This window comes from Dermacentor silvarum, chromosome 4, assembly GCF_013339745.2.
Source record: "Dermacentor silvarum isolate Dsil-2018 chromosome 4, BIME_Dsil_1.4, whole genome shotgun sequence".
Lineage (NCBI taxonomy): Eukaryota > Metazoa > Arthropoda > Arachnida > Ixodida > Ixodidae > Dermacentor > Dermacentor silvarum.
Window position 1 is genome coordinate 173,368,855 of NC_051157.2, and position 19,299 is coordinate 173,388,153.

General features: G+C 48.7%; 1 protein-coding gene across 2 annotated transcripts in view; it reads right to left on the reverse strand.

Annotated features, from left to right (window-relative positions):
- Positions 1 to 19,299, reverse strand: part of LOC125944847 (uncharacterized) — a 202,653-nt gene that overhangs the window by 21,841 nt on the left and 161,513 nt on the right. For both annotated transcript variants that reach the window (XM_049666215.1, XM_049666214.1), the window contains one exon: positions 10,665 to 10,941. In XM_049666215.1, the coding sequence (XP_049522172.1) occupies positions 10,665 to 10,941 (277 nt within the window). The remainder of the gene's footprint in view (positions 1 to 10,664; positions 10,942 to 19,299) is intronic.

Here is a 19,299-nt window from a genome sequence, read left to right on the forward strand (position 1 = left end):
CTGTCTTCTCTCCTTAATAATTTATCCACTGCATTCTTCTTTGGTCTTGTCTTAATGGAACTCTGTAAGCCCATTGTTTTATGCCTTTTTCGTGTAATTGTTAGAGTACTGAATTCTTTTGGAACGGGGGCGCGTAAACTCGGTAAATGGCATATTTGTAGTTGCTCCTTTGAATTACTTTATTTCCTGTGATAAGCCAGCATATTTTATAGCCTTGTTTAATGTTTCTATTTTCAATAGCCGATGTGCAAGTTAATTTGAATGGGGTGCACTTATGTCTCGGGCCATTTTTATTACCCACTTTTTTAATATAGGGGCATACACGTGAATGCCACTTAATGCCTAGTCTCTTTTCTTATTGGTATTTCTTCCTTGTTGCCTAGTCATTTTCTATGAAATTTGAGACAAACACGTCTTTAGTGTATGCAATACGGTCACTCAATAAAGTTTGCTCATGTTGAAAAGCATTGTAACAATTTGTTTCATAGGCGTTTTAATTTAGGTACCTTGTTTCTTTTACATGCAGCTAAAGGCCAGAACAGGATCCGGCAGGTGAAGCCAAGGTTTTGACTGTGCCATTTCAGGTACCTCTAACCTACTCTTATATAGAACTGTGCTCTAATAGGCAACTGTTGGGAACTGTCGGGGACCACACTGCTGCAAAATTTCTACTTTCCAATTGTTGGTATCACTGCAGGCCACATGCCAAGCCAGCTTGGCATATCACCTCAGTTTGTACTGACAGGGGGAAGCAAAAATATTGCACAAGTGGGAACCCATAGACAGCTTCCTAACTGCTTATTAGAACATTGTTTTATATAAAAATCTGGTCTGAAAGTACCTGGAACGGCGCACCGGATATATCCATCGCTATTTTATGTGGATCAACGCTCCAGTAACTGAAAGAACCCTTTTATTTGGAACACGGTTCCATATAGCCTTATGTGGAAGGACGATCCACATAATTATTAAGTAAAAATAAGTGGTGCACTGTTACATATACTTGTTAAAGTATGTGGAACGTGGTTCCAAATATATAACTGGAACTTTTTTGCAAAAAAGTTCCAGCTACTAAGTGGATCTTATGTGGATCCAGATTAAGAGTGTACGGAATGATTGGGCGGTGGTTCCTTTAATTTAAGACATCCTCAGAGCCAAAGGCATTACAGAGGAGAATGTGTTACATGTGAAAGAATATATATATTGTTACGAAGCACTTGGGGAAGTCAGCGTTCGCGACTAGAACGATAAAGCAGCGAGAGATAGCACTGCCGATCGTGCACCGACACAAGGCTTATCTATCTCGTCGTTCTCTCTCTCATAGACACATCCCGACTGCTCCTCATTTCACAGTACAGTTATCTCCCCCGCGGAAAAAGAAGCCGTCCCGGCGACCTAGGGGTAGGACAAGACAGGAGGATCATAGTACGGCTTGAGACGCTGGACATGCACAATGTCGCGTCCTCGACGGCGATGATCCAAAGATAGCTCGAGCGGTTCCACGATATAGTTGACTGGAGACGTTTGCTCGATCATGTGGTAGGGGCCCTGGTACTTCGACGCGAGTTTCGTTGACAGTCCAGGGGTAGGGGCTGGAACCCAAAGCCACACTAGCGAGCCAGGAGCATAGGATGCCGGAGCATGGTAAGTTTCTCGATGGTGCTCCTGGCGTTGCTGGTCTTCTGACGCAAATATACGGCATAGCTTGCGACACTCTTCTGCGTGTGCAGCAGCTTCAAACAAGGTAGTGGTTTCAGCGTTGTCAGGGCGGTACGGAAGGATAGTGTCCATTGTGGAAAAAGGTTCGCGTCCGTACAGGAGAAAGAAGGGCGAAAATCCCCTGGTCGTCTGCGTGCCGGTATTATAAGCGTAGGTCAGAAATGGTAGAACATGGTCCCATTTGGTTTGGTCGGATGCAACGTACATGGCCAGATGTCACCAAGAGTTCGAATAAAGCGCTCGGTCATTCCATTAGTCTGCGGATGGTCTGCAGTAGTGGTGCTATGAATGATGCGGCATTCTTTGAGGAGAGCCTCGATGACGTCGGAGAGGAAGACGCGGTCTCTGTCACTGGGAGCTCCGTGGCGAAGGATGATGTGGCGCAGGAGAAACCAGGCGACGTCACGTGCAGAAGCGCTGGACAAAGGGGACGTTTCCGCATAGCGCGTAAGATGGTCGATGGCCACGATTACCCAGAGGTTGCCGTCTGATGTGGTTGGCAAAGGTCCACAAATGTCGATGCCTACTCGATCAAAAGCACGTGCTGGGCAAGGCAAAGGCTGCAATGCAGCGGTTGAACGACGACGGGGATCTTTGCGGCGTTGGCAAACGAGACAGGAGCGGACATAATGACGGATGAATCGATACATCCCTCGCCAGTAGTAACGAAGGCGTAGACGCGCGTATGTCTTTAGTACACCTGCATGTGCGCACTGGGGATCGTCGTGGAACGCTGCGAACTTATCCGAACGTAGATGTCGAAAATTAGCATTTGCGGCCGTCCGGGAGGTAGTTACGACGGTACAAGAGCCCGTCGCGAATGGAGAAGTGATGTGCTTGCCGACGTAAGGCACGATTGGTAGTGGGTGTCGATGCGGTGGACAAGAAACTTAGCATTGACGCAATCCAAGGGTCTTTCTTCTGCTCCAGAAGGATATCCGTGGCAGCAAGGGAAGACTCGGACAATGGGGCTTTCGGGGAGGTAACCTCGTCTGTTAGTGGCGAACGAGACAAGGCATCCGTATCCGAGTGTTTTCGGCCAGAACGGTACAGCACTCGAATGTCGTACTCCTGCAGTCGAAGCGCCCATCGAGCAAGACGACCGGATGGTTCTTTTAAGGACGACAGCCAGCACAGCGAATGGTGATCAGTGATCACGTCAAATGGGCGGCCAGAGAGATACGGGCGGAATTTGGTTATGGCCCAAATTATAGCCAGGCACTCTTTTTCAGTTACTGAATAGTTAGATTCAGGTTTAATGAGTGCACGACTGGCGAAGGCGACGACGTACTCATCGAAGCCAACCTTTCTCTGAGCAAGAACGGCCCCAAGGCCGAGGCCACTGGCATCCGTGTGGATTTCTGTTGGAGCGCTTGGGTCGAAATGGCGCAAGATTGGGGGAGACGTCAAGAGACGAGGCAGCTTCGTGAATGCCGCATCGCGATCCGTTGACCAGGTCGACAAGTTGTAGTCACCACCAAGAAGCTGCGTTAAAGGTGCTATTGTGGTGGCGAAATTGCGGATGAAACGGCGGAAGTATGACGCAACCCAATGAAGCTGCGCAGGTCTTTCAAGGTCTTCGGTCGTGGAAACTGGGCAACAGCTTGTAGTTTCGCCGGATCAGGGAGTCCGATCAGTTTCGACATGTCCGAGGATAACCAGCTGCCGGGCGGCGAAGCGACACTTCTTCAAGTTAAGCTGGAGGCCAGCATCGGCGACGCATTTGAGGACGTGTTCAAGTCGAAGTAAGTGGGAAGGAAAGTCCAGTGAAAAGATAACGATGTCGTCCAGATAACACAGGCATATTTGCCATTTGAGGCCGCGCAAGACGTTGTCCATCATTCTTTGAAGTATGGCAGGCGCATTACAGAGACCAAATGGCATCACGGTGAATTCAAATAAACCGTCGGGTGTGATTAAGGCCGTTTTCGGACGGTCTGACTCAGCCACAGGCACTTGCCAGTACCCGGATCGCAAGTCAAAAGATGAGAAGAATTCGGCGCCTTGGAGGCAGTCTAGCGCGTCGTCAATGCGAGGTAGAGGATAAACGTCCTTGCGGGTGATTTTATTGAGGCGCCTGTAGTCCACGCAAAAGCGAATTGTGCCATCTTTCTTTTTGACAAGCACTACAGGAGAAGCCCAGGGACTGTGCGAAGGTCGTATGACAGCGCGTTGGAGCATGTCTCCAACGTGCTCAGCGATGACGCCACGCTCTGTGGCGGACACACGATACGGCCTCTGGCGTAAAGCCGCATGGTTGCCGGTGTCGATGTGATGGACAATAGTGGAAGTGCGACCTAAGCGAGATGGTTGGACGTCGAATGACATGCGAAAGCGGTCAAGGAGATCGACGATCTAGGCGTGCTGACTTGGAGTGAGGTTGGGATCAATACATCGGGAAAATGTTGGATCACATGGCGGCGTCGGAGGAGAAACTTGAAGGGCCATAGCGTCAATATGACGAGAGTCCGGGTCGTCAGGCACATCATGAAGGAAGCTTGGCTCGATAACATAAGCATAACAAAGACACTCATCGTGGAGCAGGCTAGCAGGGCAAGGAAACAGGTTCGAGACATAAAGTGCGCTGGAACCTTGTTGAATGGCAACAAGGGCAAAAGGAAGCAAGAAAGGATGACGGCGATCAACAAGTTTAGACGGCGTGAAAACAACTGTGGAGTCTGAAAACCCAACGCAGGAAACGGGTGCAAGTGTGGCAGAGTATGGAGGAATCTGGGTGTCGGCGGTGACGAGCACACGACCGGAAGCGTCATCAGTATCTTCAAGAACGTTGGGGACGAATGGCGACAGAGCGAGTTCCGCACGAGCACAATCTATAACGGCATGATGAGTTGACAAAAATCCCATCCTAAAATCATGGCATGGGAGCAGCGGGGCAGAATAGCGAACTCAACACGGTATAAAGTGCCGCTTATAAGAACACGCACGGTACACTTCCCTAAGGGTTTAATCGGCGCAGCGTTTGCTGTGCGCAATGAAACAGCAGAAAATGGCGTCGCGACTTTTCTTAGTTGAAGATGAAGCTGGTTCCAAATCACTGATATTGCTGCTCCCGTGTCTACAAGCGCATGGACGGCAATGTCTTCTGCATAAACTTCCAGGACGTTCGCAGGAAATAAATTAGGTCTTGAGGAGTTCGTTGAGATCGCTGTTCTTGCCTCCGGAACTGCGTTCCTTAGAGCGGCGGACAAGCGGCGACAGAGAACGCTGACGGGGTGACAGAGACCGACGGGTATTGAAGGTTCGGGAAGCAGGAGGTGAGGCTTCGAAGTGCTGAGCGGCAGAAGCGGAACGGAACGGAGAGTCGAAACCGTCGCTTGGTGCCGTCGGAGAATCCGAAGGATACCACTCGCGCCGGCGGCAAAACCGTGCTACATGCCCAGGCAGGCCGCAAGAATAACAGATAGGGCGGTTGTCATGGGTGCGCCATGGATTGAGAAAAGCGGGCTGAAACTGATGGAGATATTGGCGAGGTGGGCGCCAATATCTCCATCAACACACGACACCACGAGCGTATAAAAGCGATGAACCAACCAGCCCGCCAGAACGTCCTAATTTAATAAGTCAACTGTTATTCCTCCTTCTCTGGCCGCTTTTCCCCGGTCATGTCTTGCAAAGACCTTCTAACTTCATCGGTACTTATAGAAGCAGCCTCTGTATCCTGTTCAACACTACTTTGAATGAAAGTAGCTTGGCTTCTCTGAGTACTGTATAGGTCAGTATAGAATTCTTCTGCTGATTTTACTATGTCATCGAAATTGCTGATGATATTACCCTGCTTATCTTTGAGTCCTTACGTCTTGCCTTGTCCTATGCCAAGTTTTCTTCTCACTGATTTGATGCTGTGTCCATTCTGTACGGCTTCCTCAATAATTTCCACGTTATATTTTCAAATATCCCTTACTTTATTCTTGTTGATCAGTTTTGATAGTTCAGTGAATTCTATCTGATCTCTTGAGTTGGACACTTTCATGCTTTGTCTTTCTTTATCAGGTCCTTTGTTACTTTGGAGAGCTGACTTTCTGGTTGCCTTGGTGCCTTACCTTCCACTTTAACGGCTGCTTCTGAGATCAACTTAGTTACGGTTTCATTCATTAGCTCTGCGTAAACTTAATCTTTCTGTTCTAAAACGGTATATTTGTTGGCGATCACCAGTCTGAATTGCTTCTTTTACCATTACTGCGTCTAGGTTGTCATGTTTCTTGATTAATTTTACTCTTTCCCTCTTCAAATTCAGATATCGTAGACTTCACTAACCTATGGTCAATGTGCTTTAACTTACTTAACGTTAGGCTTAACGATTAAATACAGGAAGAGAGCGGTGTAGATCAGAGAGCAAACAGTGATAGCGGATATTGTAATGGACATTGATTAAAAATGGTGCTGGGCAGGCCATGTGATGCGTAGGATAGATATTCAGTAGACCATTAGAGTTACAGATGGGTACCAAGAGAAGTGAAGCACAGTCGAGAAAGAGAGAGGAATAGAATGAAGGCAGGGATGTTAACCAGTCAAACGTCCGGTTGGCTACACTACGCTGGGATAACGGGGAGAGAAGGAAGGGAGAGAGAGAGGGTGGGTTGTATGGCGACGTGCACGGACCGTACTACAAGGTCACGGGCGCTCGTACAAACTAGACCCTCTGTCGAGAATGGCAGAAAACTAGATGGGTTGATGGTGTTATGGCATTTGCAGGGGCAAGCTGGAAACAGCCAGCACAACACAGGGGTAAATGGAGGTCGCAGGGAGAGGCTTTCGTCCTGCAGCGGACATAGAATTGGCTGATGCTGATTGTGAATTAGTTCTCTTGTATCCTTGGCAGCGTACGGGGAATGCCGAGGTGCATGGCTGTTTGATCGTCATGCAGGGCGTGCAGGACTTCTGGCTGCAGTGTTGAGGACATAACGAGAAGATAGTTTGCGCTGACTGGAAAGTATTTCTTCTTTACGATGACGTAGTTCTGTAGCAAAAACAAAGACAATTCACGTTAAACACCCTCGGAACGAAATCCGCCTTGCCTTACAAATACTCTACGAGGCTTGGTTTCGGGTCGGCTCATTGCTGGTCGATAAAGCAGTCTGCACTAATTTTTCCAGGAACGTCTGGTTGTCTTGTTCGTCTTGCGGCGACGGATGGATGGGGGCGCAAGATAGGCCGTCAGAATTAGAGTGCTTACATATATACTTGTAAGCGACGGTGATGTCGAATTGTTGGAGTCTGAGGTTCCATCGTTCCAGGCGGCGTGAAGTATCTTTGAAGGGCCTGCCGTATAGGTATCGACGAAGTTTTGCCAATGCCCAAATTATGGCAAGGCACTATTTTTCTGTAGTAGAATTGTTGACTTATGCCTCAGAAGCGAAGGAAAAACACGGCTGACCCTAATCGACGCCAGACCCTAACCGCGAGCCATGGCTTCACGTGCCCCGGCCAGGCGCCGTCTTTATTTTCTTTTCATGCGGGCGCGCGCAATCCGGGTTCTACACGCCGCCGTAGAACCATAGAACCGAGATTTGAATCGGGATGCGGGAGGTATCGATTTCAAATCCCGGTGCCACCGGGAACCCACCGGCTTTTTCTAATGGGTAGAGATGTTCCCTGGCCTGGTGCTCGGCTCTCGTAGGGACTCACATCTGGAAACAGGGCTTTTCAGGTTTTGTCTCTGGGTGCCTCTTGTTCAACCACAGAGGTCCTTGTTGAAGAGCATCCGCCGCAGCTGTGGGAGGCAAGGGCTTTAACCAGGTGCCTACCGGTAAAATAGGTACAAGCGCGCTCCCAGCCTGGTGCTCGGCCATTATGGGATTATGGGACCTCAGCGGTTGGGAGGAGGTGTTTGTCCTCAACCCGAAGGCGTCCCCACCTCTATAGGTGCTTGGGACGCCACATGGGAATTGGCCGCCATGGGAGTGGCCCAAACATCACTTTTTTGTGCTCACAAGGGTTGACGGGAATTCAGGGTTAGGCTCCTTCCCAAGCGTATCATCCCTGAAGGAAGCCGAGCGCCAGGCCTGGGTACGCTTGTCCCATTTGAACCCGTGGGTGCCCTCGACAGCCTCCTTCCTCTTCCTTCCCCTCTTGCTTGTTTTTCTTCTTCTACTTTAGCTCGTGACAGAAGTTCAGCCCTCCTAAGACGAAGGTCCGGACTGCGTCGAACCGTTGCCAGGGGGCCAGCATAAGTGTGAGTAACAAAGTACCCGTCTGAATTGCCTGGTCGATGATGGTCACGTCGTCATTGAGAATTTGGAAACCCACCGGGTGACTCAGGAACTTCTCAGCGTCGAAGTCAGCCATGGCAGCGATCGTAGACCCCGCGACCGTGAAGCTTGAGGGTCTGGTCTCCACAGGATGTGCTCCACTTAGGTGGAGGGAGCGACACTTGGCGGGGTTGAGGGCGAGACCGAGCTCCGATGCAAGAGCTTCAATCCGATCAATGCGGGCCTGCAGTGCCTCGGGACTGGCCGCTAATGGGGTTAAATCGTCGGCGTATGCCAGGAGGTGATGTGGACGATCACCACCCTGAATGTCTCGGATTATGGGGTCGACAACAAGCTTAAAAAGTAGCCCGCTGAGAGGACAGCCCTGGCGGATCCCAGCAAGGATGGCGATGGGCGCGGTGATGCCGTCGGCAGCGACGCTCCTTGTACGGTTGTTGGTGTACACGTCGGTGATGAGGTCGACGAATTGATTGCCTGCCCCGGCCCCTCGAAGGGCATCCAGCAACGCCTGATAAGGCATGGATCCATAGGCGTTGGTCCTACGTTCGGATCTTAGTCCAAAAAAGGTGGACCCCCGGTAGCCATCTCTACTTTCGCACCACGCTCTCTTTGCCAACGATACAACCACTTGCACGCCTAGTTTGCTCCCACTCTCCCGGCATGGCGGCACTTTCGCGCGTGTATATAAGACAGGGGGCCGTTCTCCATTTTGAATGTCGCTTCTCTTCCCTCGTCGTAATTGGAGGCCGCGTGCAATGTGCACTCCCGACGAGCAACTCGCCTACAAAGAGCTAGACGAGGTCAATGACGAAAATATCAGTTCAAGACAATAAAATGTGTTCGTACCTTTGATCTAAACTCTGTGTCACCTCTGTGTCGTGTGCTAAACAGCTTCGATGGTCATCCTTCTTCACAAAATGGAATGGCTCATGATTGTTTTTTCTTGTGTTGCAGTTAGGTCGCGGCCTCCGATCAGCGCTCCGTGGCATTGACCCGCTGTTGCTACTTCTCGTCGAGGCTTCGCCCGGATGGCCGCGTGTCGTTACCACGTTATCGTGTTAGATCTCGGAGCATCCTCAGTGGTGGCGGAAGATCTTTGGCATTTCGAGTGAGAGCCACAGAACCTCCATCGCTTGATGTTTGTAGTTTGCCGGATCAGGGCTAACAGACCGGCCATCGTGGGGTCGGCGCTGTAGCGAACTTTAGCGACCGGGCGACAGTGAACGGTAAGGTCCTGGGGGTGAACGGGAAGGTAGTCGGTGATCGCATGAGTTCGTTCTCAGATGGTTGGAAGCGGCGTGTTGAGGCGAACGAACCCTCGTAGTCACATATGGCGGTATTGGCACCGTCAGGAGACGTGGCCCTCTTTTCGGCAGTGGTAGCAGAGCGGACGGTGTTCGGGGGCATGCCAGACATCCGTCTTCCTTGGGACGTTGTGTGGGCTCACCGGCAGGCAAATTAGGTAGTGATGGTAGGCAAACAGATAGCGACGGCTGGCGATGGACCTGCGACGTTAGAGGACCCTGGCGCGGGCCTGGTGGGGCAATGGAACGGCGGCCTAGGTAAACCCTTCCGGATAGTGCCGCGGTGCTTCGGCCTGCACTGCGCGAACTCGTAACGATCGCTGTGCCTCAGCTCGGCCGACCTCATAGACCAACCAAAGCCACTTGATAGCAGTCTCTGTAACTCCTTGTGCACGCTTCTCTGATGGCCTCGCGCAAGTCGTCGAAGCCAAGTGCATGGACGTAGTACTTCGGCGAAACCGTTTGGCGATCACATTTTCTAGTGCTATTTTTCAGCGCATTTTCAATGGCCTCGGCTTCCATTGAACATTTCGCGACGGTGTTTGGTGGGATGCGAATTAGTCCGTCAAACAGGCCTTGCTTCACAGGCCTCGTCAGAAAACGAACCTTCTTTTCTTCTGGCATGTCAGGGTCAGCATGACGAAACATGCCGGTTATCTGTTCAGTGAACTTCTTTCCCTGCCCAATTAACTTTCTTAATTTGGCAGTTCCATTCGGCGTTCTAGCAGGACTTCAACCGTTTCTCTGCGTACGACGCTCGTGAAGGCCTGAAGGAAGCCGCTGGGAAATTACATCGGTGGATCCCTTGGGTGCTGTTGCATAACCGACGCTAACAATGCTGGAATTGTCATGGTGAATGTTCACTTGCCATGAGCTTCCTGGTCTCGAATAGAAGTCAGTACTGTGGTGGAAATTGCTGTAGCCTGCAGCTAACTAGACAGAGTTGTCCGTTACGGAACGCAGGTCGACCATGTGTCGCGTTACAGTGATTGTGAAGAAAACAGCAGCAAAAACTTTGAATCCTGAAACTTACTTTTTATTGGGCTGACTCGTGCCTCCGAAACCAAGTAGCACTCAAAGCATAACGGCAGCGGCGAGCACATTCGGCGATAGTAGAAACCAAATTTGCGGATAAGACGCGGCGGGTATTTACACATGACTTATGAAACCTTACAGCGTAATCGCTGGTGCTCGTGTAAGTTATAAAATGTACACCACTATTCGGGTTGCGCACAATAACAAACCAGCGATAACAATCCAGGGACTTGCGACAATGAAAGGTGCGCCCTAGCCGAGCGACATCTTTTAAGAAGAGTTAGGCGCAGAAATGCGGTCAGCCGGAAAAGATAAGTACACTTGTCAGTATTCTGCTATATACAGCTACAACTTCTAACTTACATTATTTACTTACCCGCAATCGAAATCGCAGTATGTATCGCTCAGATAGTAATTCAGCCCGTCATCTCTGTTAAAAATATTGTACGCATAGTATCCTTCGCACTTCTGCGAACTGATGTTGTAAAAATATGATATATCGCAGTCGTCAAAGTCATACAAATAAGGCAATCCACCTTCCTGGTTATCTTCTGTGCCAGTAATTGGAACAGATGTAGATGCCGTCTCGACCTCTTTTTTTGTGGGAGTGCAAGCGGCTATCGGAGCCTTGGCGCAGAACGGTGCACCTTGATCTGTGGTAGGCAGTGGGAGAAATGCTCATATTAAAATCAAGAAGTGTGCTTTTTGTTCCATTGAGTACAAAGTAAAGTTTCACTGTATTCTACAATGTTTCGCCATATGGAAGGTTTAATCTTAGCACTATTGCCAGCAGACCTTGAACTGCAAGGATCGAAGCACTTAGAGCTCTATACACTCAAACTCATGGAAAAGAAGAAAGAATACATTGACAGTCAGCGGTAATAAAACAATGTGATCATAAATTACGTACGTATCTTTTGTGAAATTGATATCATTTAGCTCATTGTGAACTGTAATTATGCAAGTGCTGAAGTGAGCACTCAGCTTTGCTCTACCACGGCAGTGGCGAGATCCGGCGCTCCAACTCGGAACAAAGAATTCATAAATCTTTTAGTGACAAAATAATTTTTGCAAAGAGACGACATGCTTTCCAAAAAAAACATATTTGTGCTAAACACAGCTTTTGTATTTAACTCATCAGCTGCAACGCTCGCTACATCAATAATCCTTTCCTTGGAAAGAAATCAATCGTCATTTCCTTGAAAAATTTCACAAGAGTCGTCAGGCGAGACTGGCCGGCAAAGTCCATCGCGTGTGCAGATTCGTCAGCGACTAATCTTTCAGCCTGATATCGGATTCCTCTTTATGTACGACTGATGTCTTGAAGCGATTCAGCAGGAAAGGGAACTGTGTTTTACCTATGAATCACCGTGGAAACATGAAATTTCGTGTTTATATTTACATGTTACTCAAGTGTTAATGATTTGCAATCTGCTGGTGTTACAACGTAAGGTGAGCAACACTGCTTTCAAATGTCCGGTCTGGTCATTCAATGTTGCTATAATGTAGCCAGGATGTTCTCAGAGCAAGGCACACAATTGCGGCAAGCAATATTTGCCGTTTCTGATATAGCAACACTCGGTGGTTTGACGAGTCAAGCTTAGAACGCATGATATAGCAAACGAGCAGCAGTCACAGAGGTGAAGATATGCAGTGATTTTGTACAAGCACAAATTAGCGCATTGGTTCAAGAACGTCAGAAATCAATATCATATGGCATCAACGTCGCCTTTTCCGCCAAAATTACTTAGCCGCATCTGACCTCTTTTAAACAACCCGACTTCTGGACACTGTGTGGCAGCTCAAGACAAGTGGGGAATCAAGCATGCGCCAATGTAGGTACCCTTTGATAGTGCTATGATTTCAGACAAGACGGTCGTCCTTCCTAGCCACCACCAAAGATCCTGTGAGTGTTGCGGAGCGCGAGGGTGGTCACGCCGACGAGTAGGCACTAACACATTATTAAGCAGCGTTATATGGGCGTTCATAAATGTTTCCTGCACACACGTACCAAATGTACTGTTAATTGCGTAACCCCATGTTCTGTGGGGCGCGTTAAAATCCACTGCTACCATAATGGGGCAACCAGGATGTTTCTGTCGTAGGTGCACTAACCAGCCAAGACACAACCGAGCCGCACGACCACTATAGAGACGTGCATAGTAAGAAACGATGACAACTTCCGTACGTTCGAGACGAACCAATACGGCCACGACTTCTTGCCATAAAGTGCACCACCGTGAAAGATCAACACGGGTCTGATAAAGGGCAGATCGTACATAAGTTGCAGCCTTTCCTGAAGGGACATCAGGTAATCCTACGGTCCAGCATTGAATGTGATGAGTACGCCACAAATCCTGAAATGTGTGGCAGGCCGTTAGTTTCCTAAAGCATTAGAGCCCAAACACGCAGTTTCCCACATCTGAGCCGCTGGCGCAGCTCTCCGACCTTCGCGGCGATGCCGCGGCAGTTCCACTGTAAAATGCCTTCTGGCGCACTTGAAGACGTAGCAGTCATCACAGGTTGAGGGTGGCCACTAGAACCGAGGTGAGATGCTGTAGTTGTGGCGCAACAAAGCGCAAGAGTTCTTGGGTTGAAAGAGACTTTGACATAGATGCTGGGTTAACCACGTGAGCAGGAATGGACGTTGACGTCGAGTGCGATACTGCATTCCGTCAAGACGACGCTGGAGCAGTGTAGGGCGTTCCTTGAGACGCTGAATTTCATTTTCGAGAGTGGCCAGCTGAGCGTCGATCTCGAATTTTTCTTTCGCTAAGGCAGGCAGCGTTTCTTCTATCGATTGTCATACCCGTTGTCGTTGTGGACGCGAAGTGGGCGCCCTAACAGCTGCGCTATATGTAGGTATGACCGCATCACTTCTCGCTGTACTTGCTGTTGTCACCTGGCTAGCGTCTTCTCCCAGCGATGCTGTAACGGGGTAACGGTTGTACACAGGGATTTGTTTCCTCAATGGACCTTGAGGGGTGCTTGGTTGCTGCCGACCGCGGCGTTGTCGAGCTTTCTTAATAGCTTTCACCTTCGTAGGGCATGTCGTGGAAGTGATGTCATGATTGTTTGTTTGATATAAGCCGCATCGAAAGGATGCTGATGGGTCAGGGTCTATCGTGTGGCCCTTAGGTGCAAAGGGGCACGATGACTACATGTGTCCCTGTTTAAAGTAGGACTAGCAGTACACAACGGAGGGTTTCAACGGGCGGGGGCGCAGTAGGCAGCTATAGTACAAGATGCGTCCAGGTGGTGAATTAGGACCATAAAGCGTGATTGCGCAAGTACGACCGCTACCTAGGAAGCGAGCAGTCACGACCTTGTACGTGGGACACGATATTTCCTGCAGGAGCTTTCAGGTTCTTCGCCATAGTCAACAGTATTAACCACATAGCACCTTAAATCAGTACCACAGGCGAGGTACGCCCGGACTGGAAGCACACATTCCTCTAAGACTTGGATCTGTTGCCGTTCTTCTAGCTTATAAACTAGTGTCATAGCAGGCACCCATACTAAGACGGTATTGGCAGTTTTGTGTAGGGCGAAACCTTGAAATCTCGAAATTTCGAGGCAGGTATCCAGAGCTGCTTGAATGGTACGGTAGGGCAGAGTGTACATGTCGGTATCTAGCACGAGGCTTGATAGCTATTATGTACCACGATGTCGTTGGTAACATCGGAGGGGTATGTGTTGGTCGAGGGGGTAGGCGTTGTGATGAGCGAAGTCCTTTTGGCGCCGCTGGAAGGCTAGTAGGTTCCGTCGTTCTCTTTGCCGAGGTGTGCGCCGTGACTGCAGGGCTGTTGTGCTCCGTGCTGGTGGTATCCATCCTCCGGTTACTTTCTTCGCACGTTGCACTCTTCCCCAAGATGGAGACGCTCCTGGCAAGAATGGCAGTTGCATCGGTAACATTCCGGACCTTTGACACAGCGGGTGGCAGCTTCGATGCTCCGTGCCGAGGCGGCGAGTGCCGCGGGCGCACTCGTACTCTTGAAGCAGCACACGAACTCGGGCTTGACGCCGCCGCAGGAGGGCGTATACGCCGGCCAACCTTGCAAATAGGCGCCCACAGTGATTAAAGATCGCCAAAGCGGTCCACAAAAACGTCGTTCCAGTAGCGGGGAAAAGGCCAACAAACGGGGCGAAAATCCGGAGGTCCTAAAATATACGTTCGATCAGAGCGAGCGCTGGGGGCGTATCTGTTTTGCGAGTTATGCGACGTGTGTCGACAACGTGGCTTTCAACATTGAGGGCAGCAACCTGCGGAGCAGCGTACCAAGCAGCCAGGGGCGTGAAATCGCAGCATATTGTCGTTTGGTTTGTGAATGTTTGTGAATGCTACAAGGTGTTCGTATTTTAATGCGGCGTAATCAGCGATGCATTTGATGTCTAGTGGTGTCATCAACACACAGTGTTCTGGTTTGTTGTGTGCCGTACTGCGGATGTATTAAGTTCATGAGGAGTGCTGTCTCTGTATCAGACGCTGCTGCAACGCCGGATATAGTTGCGTTCTAGCGAACGCGTAAAAATGCCCGTACTGTCTGCCGCGAGTGCTTTCGCACACTGCTTGTGTTCTGTGTGGGCGCGCGCGCGCCTGATGTGCGTCGTTATTGTGCCAGCGATTGGGAAAAGCGTTCTTTTTTTCATTTGTAGAGAGCATACGCGAACGTCAGGATATGCTACATATTCATCATTTAACGACCCGGCATCAATGTAGGGACATTGATATTTTGGTGGTTTCGAGGTCAGCTTTCAGCGCATCGCAAAGGGTTACCTTGCTCTGAACTATCACTGGCACACGAACTACTTCGTTATTTCACTTTAAATTACAAATTCAGTTTTGTTTATATACACAAATAATGGTTACCCAGTTGCCACGCTAATCTCGTTTTTGTCACTGTTTAGCACATAGGAGGTGTTTTTTTACTACGTAAAGCTCTCTCTGCGCCCAGTGCACAAGTTGTGCAAGACATACTGCAAATAATTTTTCAAGCAGCAATTGTGCATTGATCGTATCATAGTTTTAGTGATTGATGGTTATGCAATTTCATTCTTTGTTTTTCTTTCAAAGTGCGATATATTTCGGCTGCTATTTTTGCTATTTATTCACCAATTTGTTCACACTATGTTATTGGTTCTGATTTTTATTTTTTACATGTTAGCATGCATGGCCAGTTCATGTCTGCCTGCTATGGTCTGGCATGAACCGGCACTAAAATATGGGTAATAAAAGGTGACTTGACTGATTTGAATTTGATAGTCTGGGGGGGGGGGGGGGGCTGTGACATAATTGTAGCGCGAACATTACTAATGGAAATGAGGTGCAATAGGACAGTGTGTTCTGTCCTGCCCCACCTTTCTTTTCGTTGTTCGCGCTAGGAACTATGTCACGGCAACTGCATCAACACCAACTAACCCAACTTTCTTCGTTAATTACTCCCCTTGTTGGGGGCACCCTTAGCTGTTTGGAGAATGTGAAACTTGAAATTCGTGCTTTACTGTGTCTGACTTACATCTCTGACACAAGCAGCGGCGCTGATTAGGCTGTGACAAAGCGCGTGCATCTTCTGTTACAGATCAAACTGCTTGCAATAAACTCCTTTGCCAAGTCGTCCTTGTTGAATGTATTTCCAATGACCTATAATCATATTACCAGCTTCTTTTATTGTGCATAAAAACAAACCTATAGCATTTTTTCTTAAACTGTTATGGTACCCAACCCTATATTGTTTAAAATCTTAAGCTGATCTACTCTAAACAAAGGACCTATTCTCGGACGATAGCTCTCGGCAATATCACTGCCAGTGAGCGCTTATTGGCTAGTTGAGCAATGCGCCACACGAAGGCAGTAGTATTGCAGAAAGTGGTCATCCGAGAATACGTCCCCCAGGGAAAATCATTGAATCATTAGGACTGACAAGAGCTTTGATGGGGATGTGTGTGTTCATTGCATGAAATTCCAGAAATTGAAGATTTTATCTTTTATTCGCTCTATAATTTATGCTGGTATATGATATTGGTATTGGAGATCACAGGGAGAGGCCTTTGTCCTGCAGTGGACATAAATATAGGCTGCTGCTGCTGATGATGATGTGTCACAATGATTCGATGTCATCATACAGCACATTGACTTTGCTTTTTCATGTGCTACAAACGACTCATCATAAAATATTGCTGTCATTCATGAGCTTTTGCATGCACTATTATTTATGTGCATGCACTTTGTATGCAGTTCGTAATCATCCTCAAAGATCTCGATGCTCATATGTCTATAGTTCGTACACATCACGCGCTATCTTGCACACTTCGTACGCAATTTTGATAGGTTCGCGCATCACATCGCACACATCTCGTACATGCGTACATCTCGCACAAGCATTTTCATAGCACATCGCATAGATCTCGTACACTTCGTAAAGTCTGCGTAACACATGCGTACAGATCTCACAAAATTTTGTACATGTCGTTGAATATGCGTACCATATCGCTCACTTCTCGTCAAATCTGTGTGATTTGCATACATTTTCCACACAATTCTCATACAAATTTTTCAATAGGGTGGCTAGTGCTTTGGCCTTAATGGCACAGTTTTGTGCTCTAAGAACAAAGGAAACAATAGAAGAAATAGCTACACTAGAAACATTTAAATTATTTTATGAGCCACAAACATGTCACCTTGAAGTCCGTGAATGCATCGACGCTTTTATGCGGACTACTATACAGGGTGTCCCAACTATCTGCACCAAGATTTAAGAATATGCAAATGCCGCATACCTGGACAGAACCAAGGTAATTTTGTTTGCCGTCGCTTGGAGATACTCAGACTATTTTTTGCATTTCACTGAATTACATAATTATACTTAAATCATTATTGAACTTCTCAGCTATTATAATTAGATGAAAAGTCTCAATGAGAAAGTTGTAGAGCAACATAAAAAACTTCCCATAGAGCTTTCTGTTGCTCAAGAGAGAGAGAGAAAATAAACTGTTATTCAATGATAAAAATAGGTTATTCTCACAGAGGGCCCTAGTCGAGAGCCCCACTGGCCTTCGCCGCCCTTCCAACCTGGTCGATCAGCGATTGCTGGTCGGCCAGGCCAGAGCTAGACAGTCGCGCCTCCCACTGCTCCAACGTGTATTGTGCTGGCAAATCTGTCTTTCTGATGTGGGGGCTGTTTTGAGCAGCCCCCCCCCCCCCTCCTCCAGGTAATGTGAAAACGTGTAGGGCTCTCTGCGCACCAGAGGCAGGAGCATGGATAGCAGGTCGGGAACATGGCATGTAATCTTTTTAGGTGGGGATAAACACCTGTTTGAATTTTCCTCCAAAAATGGCCTCCTCTCCTGCCACATGTTTATGGCGAGTGGCGTATACTTGCCGGGTAAAACGCTGATGGGCGAGCAAGTCCCTAGCAATTGTAGGTTTATAATTTTGATAGGGGGCTGTGGTTAAATGTCTTCTGAGGGGGCCAGTGTCGCTGCTCGGAAAGTTAGGGCACGAGCTGCAGCGTCTGCCTTCCCATTTCACTCGAGCCCCTCGTGTCCCGGGCACCAGAAGATCGAGTGGTGGTTGTGGAGGTGATGCTATGTTAGAGTGCTACAGCCTTTGAGAATTCTGCCTCGTAGTGGGAGGCGACATGCGGCGTGGTAGTCGGTGACGATGATAATGTCATGTCCTCTACATTCACTCGTGCGTATGGACAGCACCACAGCTTTGGTCTCGGCTTCCGTCACTGAAAACTGCCTGAAGGACAGCGTTGAGCACCACTGCGGTGAAGTGTTGGTGGTCTTGGCGTTCCCTCTGAGGATGAGCTTGTCTGTAGGGGGCGACGTTTACATAGTAGACGTCCTTTTTTCATCTGGCGAAGTAATGCTCGTGACCACGCTGTGTGAACCCTACGTCTCCCCTCGTGACGCTCTGGGTGCATGTTGCCCGGCAAAGGGGCCACGTATAAGGGGTCCCTGTGCGAGCGGTGAAGCTGCTCGAGATGATTTCCCACGTGCTGTGGGCAGGGTGGTATGTCAATCCTCTCTATTATGTCTCTACCCCCTGTGGTCCGGCTGAGTCTCTCGCGCTGAGTGACCAGAGTTGCCGCAGCGAGTCAACTGTAGGTATTGTAAATGGCCAGCGCAAGTAACTCTTCCGTTGATTTGTTTTGGGGAAGCCTGACTGCCGTTTTGTACGCTGTTCTAATTATTGTGTCCACCTACGATTCTTCGGTCTTGTTTAATGACTGATAGGGAAGGTTATAGGCGATCCTGCTGATTATTAAGGCCTGCGTCAGCATGATGGCGCCTCCCTCTTTTATTCCTTCTTTGTGATAAGTGGTTCGTCGTATCAATTTCTCTACGTTGTTGGTCGTTGTTCGTAGGGCGCGGACCGCATGAGTGGCCTGCCCATTCGGTTGTAACCAGAATCCAATATTCCGAGCTGGGTGCCTCGTGTATGCGGCAGCCGTCAGCAATAGCTTCACTTTTTTTGTTACTGTTGCGCGGCGGCAGTGTGCGGATGAGTTTAGAATTTAGGCACAGTGTCAGCGGCCTGCTGCACAGTCCATTCTTTTATTCTGAGCGAGCCTCTTGAAGTTCATAACGTAACATCGTATGCATGTACGAGGCAGCGTAAGTCTGGTATTTGGTCTAGTGGTCTATAGAGATCGAACATTGCTAAATTGATAAGCAAAGGGGATAGGTTCCTCCGTAGGGCATCTCAATATTTTCTCACCAAATAATTCCTAGGCCTATCGTTGCGGTTCTTCCCGTGAGGAAGTTGTGGAAGTAGGCGGAGACGCGTTCACCGCTATTTATATCCTCCAGCCCCCGCAGAACAGCCTCGTGCAATACATTATGTCAAATGCGCCTTTCAGGTCAAGCTTTAGTATGAGGTTTTCGTTTGCCGGTGCTACATTGTTAAGCACTTCCTTCCTCAATAGCAAGAAGGCATCCTGAGTGTACAGGGTTTCTCTGAAGCCTTTTATGGTACGGGGGAAAAGGGTTTGTTTTTCAATGTA